This window comes from Anomalospiza imberbis, chromosome 3, assembly GCF_031753505.1.
Source record: "Anomalospiza imberbis isolate Cuckoo-Finch-1a 21T00152 chromosome 3, ASM3175350v1, whole genome shotgun sequence".
Classification (NCBI taxonomy): domain Eukaryota; kingdom Metazoa; phylum Chordata; class Aves; order Passeriformes; family Viduidae; genus Anomalospiza; species Anomalospiza imberbis.
Genome location: NC_089683.1, coordinates 102,712,824 through 102,720,781, shown reverse-complemented (window position 1 = coordinate 102,720,781; position 7,958 = coordinate 102,712,824). Strand labels below are relative to the sequence as shown.

At 45.1% G+C, this 7,958-nt stretch overlaps 1 protein-coding gene across 1 annotated transcript; it reads left to right on the top strand.

Moving 5' to 3' along the window:
- The first annotated feature begins 1,442 nt into the window (after positions 1-1,442).
- On the top strand, positions 1,443-7,724 carry PEX13 (peroxisomal biogenesis factor 13). The gene is made up of 4 exons (XM_068186124.1): positions 1,443-1,575; positions 3,534-4,231; positions 4,679-4,804; positions 5,026-7,724. The coding sequence occupies exons 1-4, from the start codon at positions 1,508-1,510 to the stop codon at positions 5,319-5,321; spliced, it is 1,188 nt and encodes a 395-aa protein (XP_068042225.1). The 5' UTR covers positions 1,443-1,507; the 3' UTR covers positions 5,322-7,724.
- Positions 7,725-7,958: the final 234 nt, after the last annotated feature.

The window sequence follows — 7,958 nt, the reverse complement described above, 5'->3', positions numbered from 1 at the left end:
TGACAAGGAAATGCTGAGCTTTTGCCCAGTTTCATCTTGGATAAAGTACATGACATGCTAATCTTTACTGAATGAAGGAGGGTGGAGCTAAGACATATTAAGGCAAATTTAAAATGGGAATTCCTCCTAAAATTGCAGTGACTAAAGAATCAGTGTGTTAAAATCAAAGGGGGAAAAGATTTATAAGATAAATAAGATTTATAAGATTTATAAAATAAGGATTTGTTTCCCTTCTCAATATAGAACTCATATTTTTGTGAGAAATCTCACAATGTTTTTTTTCACCCCTAAAATATCATGGCTAATTTGGTTTCCCATCGTTCTCTCTGCCCAGAACTTTAGAAAAGACTGGTTTTTTTCCCCAAAATATTGTGGACTCAGCATTTTTTGGAAGAAGAGAGAATCCCAGTAAGGTGCTCACACTTACTGGACATCAAGGAAATTTCAGAAGGTACATAAGGATAACCACAATTGTTCAGACCAAAGGTTTAACGAGTCCACTGTCACTGTCAAAGTGGGAATAAATTCAGCAAGGAATTCCACAGTACTAATGAACCACCTGATTTTGCTTAGGGCTTAGCTCCTGTAAGCAACACTTGATACTCTCCCAGAGAGTTCCTGTGGCCCAAGGGATGGGATATATCCATGTCCTCCATGACAGCCACTGTTACACCTGCAATATGCAATCCTGCTCAGGACTACCCTGCACAGGAATACTGCAGCCATGGCAAACCTCCACAGCAAGGAAAAGTTATTAATTCAATGAATTTCTTTAGTCCTGGGTTTGGATGCTTTAGGGTAAGCTGTAAAAACCAAGGGGCGCATGGAAAACTTCAAAGCTGCTTTTAAAGAGAAAGAACAAACACAGACAAATACGCTTTTAGGTAACTGCGACCTCAATTCACCTCCATGCGACTTAAATACTGGCACTAGTGACACGTGAGGTAAATGTGACAATATTCCTGACATTTGGTGCCAACGTGAGGGGAGGAATCGCGGCCCCCGCTCCGGCCCAGCACCTCAGGGCGGAGCTCAGGACCCCCCAGATGTGAGGGGAGGGGGGCACACGAGCGCCGGATCCGTTCCCGCTCCCATTCCCGCTCCCGCTCCCGTTCCCGCTCCATTCCCATTCCCATTCCCGTTCCCGTTCCCGCTCCCGTTCCCGTTCCCGCTCCCATTCCCGCTCCCGCTCCATTCCCATTCCCATTCCCATTCCCGCTCCCATTCCCGCTCCCGCTCCATTCCCATTCCCATTCCCGCTCCCATTCCCGCTCCCATTCCCGTCCCGCTCACCCCTCACTCGGCGGCCCGGGGAGCCGGCACAGACCCGCTCAGCAGAGCGGCAGAGCGCATCGCTCGAGCGGCGTGGCGGGGCGCCGCGCCCGCAGGGCGGCTGGTAGAATAGCTCGGCGCTCCCGCGTGGTGCCTGCCAGCGGGCGGGGCCGAGCGAGGCCGAGCCCGAGCCGAGCGGGGCCGAAGCGGCGCCGAGCGAGGCCGAGGGGGCGCGATGGCGGCGATGCCGCCGCCCAAGCCCTGGGAGTCCCGGCGGCTGCCGGGCACCGCGACCGCCTTCCAGTGAGTGCGACCTTCCCCCCCGCGTCCCCGCCGCGGCGGCCGTTGGGGTTCGCCCCCTCGGGCCGGCCGGGCCCGCTCCCCTGGGGCGGGCTCAAAGGTCGGGCCCGGCCGGGGCCGCCCCGCACCGTGAGGGGCTTGTGCCGGGCGGGGAGGGCTGGGCTCGGCGTGCGGCGCTTCGAGCTCGAACCCCGCTGGTGGTAGAGGGAAGCTGCGTGTGCAGTGTGGGGAAGGGAAAGCTGTGCTGACACCGGGGGGTAGAGTGCGTTCACAGTCCGTTCCTGGGAGCATTCCCGTCCTTTCCTGGCGGCGTTCGCAGTCCTTTCCTGGCGGCTGTGCAGCTCTGTGGGCCCCCGAGCCTCTGCAGGAGCCGGGGAGCTCCTGTCAACCCCAGGACTTGGAAAAGATCCCTGTCTGTTGTCAGTCTCGTGTGTATGTTCCCGTCTTCTGGGAGCTCTCCCGGAAAACCCAACCTGCTCGTGGAGAAGGATGCGCAGAAAGAGTTTGTGAACTCCCTTCTTTTTTATGGGGAGCCTAGGAAGGCTCGCTCGGTGGCTGAATACTCGTCTTGTTTTTGCTTGGTGCTGGTGGTTGCAGTTGGAGGGAGCTGAAACTGGGCAAAAGGTTGACCCAGCGCTAAGCATTGAGCAGAGACTTCGCTGTGTTCTCTGCAGCCTGCAGCGTGCTAATCCAGCAGTTTGGTGGTGTTGGGTTTTCATTCTGGGTTTATTTACCCCATTTTAAATGCCTACAAGCAGCTTTGAAGTGGGGTGTCCCAAGCTGCCTAATGGACATAGGTCTGTAGTGTGACTTACTGAGCTACAGTAGCTCTGTTTGCTGGGGTAATAACTTATTTTTCCTCCTGTTTTCAACTGCTGAGTTACAGTCTGTGACGGAAAAACCAGCAGCGTAAAGATACAAATATTATTCTTTGCTGTGGAAACCTGTAAGTTTTGCTGAGAGGAAGCTGTTCCCTACCTTGTATGGAAATAGTACAGCAAGCAGCAGCTCCATAGCAATTCCAGCTTGACTTCCTTTTTTTTCTGGGCTGCAGAAGTGGAAAGTCTTGAGACGAGGCAGTAAGCATGGGAAATAAAATGTTTGACTTTTATGGTGATAAAGTGTGAATGAAATACATATATTTTTATTGAACTGACAGAAGTTGGACAAAAAGCTGCTTGACAGAATTCAAATGCCAGTCAAATACTTCCAGAGTTTTATTTTGAAGGGCGTTGATAAAACTATTTAAACTCAGGGGCATGCAAAGGAAAATAAAAATTACTAAATTAAGACCTCTCTCTGCCAACACTTCTCAGTAGTAGATTTAGCCCCTTGACAATCTGCACAGGTAATCAGGTAGTTTGGGTAGAGAGAGGGAAATTGGGGACCCCCCCAACCCTTGCACATATTGTTGCATAATTACTTGGATTCCCAGTTAGGTCATGCCACACTTCAAGAGTGGATTCAGAGGAGTTCTCAAGCTTTCTTCCTGCTGTATCATTGGCTCATTGTGTAGAAGAGTTGGTAACAAGGGTTGGAAATAAAACTTTCAGATTGGAAAGTTCATAAAAGTTTGTGTTAGGGCCTAGGAGAGGCTTTCATGTGCAGAAGAATGATGTAGGTGTTAGAGCAGTAGGTTTGATGGCTCTGGGTTGTGTATTTCACGTGCTGATACATTAAATACACAACAAATGATAGAATAAATAGACAAAGGTTTTCCATATTTACATTCCAGTTCCATGTTTACACTGGATATCTGATTATGGGGGTTTTATTCCCCTGAAGGATCTGTGTTTCCTGTCCAGATCTTTTACTTTCAGCAAACGCTTTTCAGCGTACTGAGTGTTGAGCTCCCAGGTTCCCTGTCCCCGCACTGCTGAAACTCTCTGTGGTGTTTAGTAGTTAGTGGAAAGGAAAACTTAAACTCTGGGCGCTGATCTTGATTATCTGAATTGGTTTAGGTCTGCTGACTTGGGTGACAACCTGCTGACCAGGCCCGGACAGCCCACAGTGGCACGAATCCCTCCACCCATTTTGCCAAGACCATCCCAGCAAACGGCAAGCAGCAGCCTGAGCGCTTTCAGGCCGGCCTACAGCAGCTCCTTTTCCCCAGGCTATGGCTCATATGGCACCTCTTTCTATGGAAGCTATAGTCCCTACAGCTATGGCTACGGAGGGCTGGGCTATAACCGCTTCTGTGCCGATGGCATTCCCCCCAGCAGGTTTGTGCAGCAGGCTGAGGAGAGCAGCAGAGGGGCCTTCCAGTCCATCGAGAGCATCGTGCACGCCTTCGCCTCGGTCAGCATGATGATGGACGCGACCTTCTCGGCTGTCTACAACAGCTTCAGAGCTGTGCTGGATGTGGCCAACCACTTCTCCCGCCTCAAAATTCACTTCACCAAGGTGTTTTCAGCTTTTGCTCTAGTGAGAACTATAAGGTACCTCTACCAGCGCCTGCAGCACTTGCTGGGTCTGCGGCAGAGCTGCGAGAACGAGGATCTGTGGGCTGAGAGTGAGGGCAAAGTAGCTCGTGCTGGCCTTGAAGATAAGGTGGCTAACTCTGCGAAATCCTGGCCCATTTTCTTGTTCTTTGCTGTTATATTGGGAGGCCCCTACCTGATTTGGAAGCTGCTTTCTACATACAGTGAGGAAGAAACAGGTAAAGATGACCTGCAGCACCAGAGAAGTGTGGCGTGTATTGCTCCTTTTGTTATTGCCTGTACAGTGATTAATCTCACACTACAGCAATAGCAATTAATAGATGCTGGGGCACAGTACTGAATTTTAGGCATGTGATGCAAGTGACAACCTGCTTAAGTAACATGTTGTTAAGATATGGTTTCCTGCTGAAGCTTTCTGTGATTCCAGAATCATGCTTCCTCTCAACTTCTCGTTCCTTCCTATTAGATGTGGCAGTATGGGTTGGGTGGGACAAGTGTTGGTTGGATTTACTCAAAAAATCTTGCTTTTCATGTTACTTCTGTCACTTCTCTATTGGAAAAGTTTTAGCAAGGAAGTTGAAGTGTTTTCTTCATTTTCCTTTGAAAAACACACCAAACTTTGTAACTCAAAGCAGATAAAATAGTGATTTTTTGTTTGAAAACAGTGTCTAGTAACTGGGCGAGTGGAGAAGATGACCATGTAGTTGGAAGAGCAGAATATGATTTCAATGCTCTCTCAGAAGAAGAAATTTCTTTCCGTGCTGGTGACATGCTAAGATTAGCACCCAAAGGTAAACTTTTGATTTTCTGTTTATTTTCTCATCACATGTGAAGTAAGTTATAGTGCAACAGTCTGAAAATTGAAACAAAAAAAGCCCCCAAACCACCCTCTTTGACCAAATTCCTCATCCACACTGATTTTTACTTGCGTTCTAATAAAACTTACAGAGTAGTTTTGTTCAGTTTTGTCTAATTGTCCTGTAACTTGATGCATTTGCATTCTCTTCTTCAGAACAACAACCCAAAATCCGTGGTTGGCTTCTGGCTAGTTACGATGGGCAGACAACAGGACTTGTGCCAGCTAATTACATCAAAATCCTGGGCAAAAGAAGAGGAAGGAGAACAGTGGACCTTGAAAGGATTCCAGAGCAGCGGCCAGCATTTCCCAGCACAGCTGTCAGAGGAGCCCCTGCTGCTGTGACTTCAGAGGAGCAGGAGGCTGCTTTTGAAACTGTTTTTGCTGGAAGCAGCAAAGTTCCTGTTGCGTCGGACTCCGCTGTGGCTGGAGGAGAGAAGCAGGAACTCTGATGCACTTTGATCAACAAAGCAACTGAACTGTGCTTTATTGATACCACTTAAGGTTTGTTGAAAATCTGGTTTGTAGTGGAGCACTGGTAGGTCGGTACCAGTTCTTGCTGCTACTGGTTGGTGAAGGGATGGAGAAATGATTGCTCAAATTTGTGGTATGTATTTTTGACTCACCTAAGGCTGTACGTCAGTGATTCTATCCACCCACCTGGCAATGACTCTGAGATCTTGAGATAGGAGAAGTGAGGCATTCCTAAAAAAGCAAAGGAAAAAAAATAGGGACTGCCATTCTTGCTTAGGAGACAAATTAACACCCAGTCTTCGTAGGAGTATCGAGCCTCTTCAACAGATGTGCAAAGGGAAGATTGATTTCTGTAAGATGCCCTCCAAAACATCACCCTCAGAATCATAAAGGAGTAACAGCACATTGTCTCCCTGTGAAAGGAGGGAGAGTTGCAGGAGATGCACATAATGGAATAGTTAGAAGGTTTAAGTTGCTTTCTGTAAAAAGTAGGGTTCTGTCATAAAGAACTTAGCTCTCAGGAAAAAAGGGACTTGGGAGGAAGGGAGGAGAAATGGAGTTTACAAAGGGAGAGCAGTGAGGCATCACCAGTAGTTCCAAGCAGTTCTGTTTTGTTTATTAAAAGGACATTAGAATAAAGGGTATTCTGCAGTCAGGCACTCGTTAGTTGTTACTCCCTTAACTAACTTTGCATTGCTCTTAGCCATTTTGTGATGTAGCCTGTTAGCTGCCTATCTATCAGCTACCATCTGCATCTCAACTTATTTATGTCCTTTATTGATTTTATGAGTGTCAAAATATCTTTTGCATTTTTGAGCAGTAGGAAAGCCTTGAGTTGGGGGAAGCTGAAAGTAATTGGAGCATCAAAAAAAAAAGTAACATTTCTTGCTTAATTGTCTCAGAGAAGGTCTTGGAGTTGGACAAACTTTTCATGCTGCCTTTTAGGTGGTAAATTTTGCATCTGCCCATAAAGTTTTAGGGCTCCAGTTGATCAAAAGCCATAGAAATATTAAGACTGTTTAAAGTATTTTCTTCATATGGGTGTTTGAGAATTCTGAAATTTGAGAATTCTTGAAATACTGTTTTTGGTTTTTTGTTAAATGAAGCAAAGATAATTAAAGCTTTTTTTCCTTGGTAGTATGTATGTATAATGTGTTGAACTTCTGAAGGTTACATCAGTGGATTAAATAACTAAGTTTGTCTTAATCATTAAAATAGCTGTTTTATTTTAAAGTTTCTTGAAAATATAAGTTAGGCACGGGCCTTTTCTTAATTGATTGAGTAGTTTCAGTTTGACCATTCCTACAGGGATCTTCAACACCCATTATGTGTTAACAAAGCTTTCAGTATTTCTATTTTAATGGCATTTGCTACCCTTGGGTTCTTAGAAGTCTGTTCAACACAACAAAACTCTAAAAAAATGAGCACAATTTTATTGAGATAGAGTGGCTGAAAAGACAAATATTATACTGGAACCTTGATTTGAAAGTAATCTCTGAATGCCTGTTATTAATAAATAGAACATGAATTTAAGTGGTTGTCCTCAGGTATTGGGAGATGGTGATTAGAATAATTTATAGTAAATTGTTAGATTTTCAAGTGCAGATGTAAAGGAAAAAGTAGTTAAAGGGCAAATTAAAACCTTGAGGTTTAAAACAGAACATGTTCCTGAGACATTGCCCTGTGTACCAGAAAATTATCTTGAAAATTATATCTGCTGTTGAAATGAAAATAGCAAAAAAAAAATCTGAAATTTAAAATACAGAGAAGCAAAAGGGGGGAGGGGTGTATCAAGTGTACAGTTCTGTGTGCAGAGTGTGCCCCTGGAGGGAATTCATTTACTGTTCTGAGATGTAATTCATGGACTGTCAGCCTCTCCTGTCAGTGAAAGATTTCAGTCAGAGGAAGAGTCTTTAAATGAATGAATAAATAAACCCCAATTTTAAATTTTTTTTGGAGTATCCATTCAGGGAGATTTTTTGTTTTCTGGCTGTTTTGGGTTGGTTTTATTCTGTTTTCTCTTCTGTTTTCTGGCTGAGAACAAGTTGAGAAGACAACACCGTGATGCTTGTTGGAATGTTTTAAGTCTTATTTTCAGAAAGATAAATATATTTTCACTTCCAGGTCACACTATTTTGACAACAATTATTTTAGCAGGAAGGTAGGTTATTCTTACCTAAGTTGTCTTTACATTTGTTTGGCTTAGCCTACAAGTCACTGTCATCATTGTATCTGTTAAATCTGAACAAGAATTTTGATCCTTTCAATCTTGCAATTACCTTAATTGGAAAAGAAGGCTCTGAGGAATTGAAGTCAGTTATTTAACTCACAATTAATTTTATTGATTGCAGAAGGGTATTAAAGTTCATTGAAGTAAAATATACACTACAATTTACTGTCTGTTTCTGCCCACGTGGCAGGCTACAGAAAAAAGACCTAAATGAGCATTGGGTGGAAAGGAAGGCTTGTGGACAGGCTGCTCAAGACTTGCACAGCTTTAGGAAGGGCAGAAAACCAAAAGGACCAGATGTGGCTGCAACAGCAGAGCGTAGAAGAGGAGATCAGAAAAGTGAAGTGACTGAAATATTGCTTAACCTAAGCATTTAGGCAAGCAG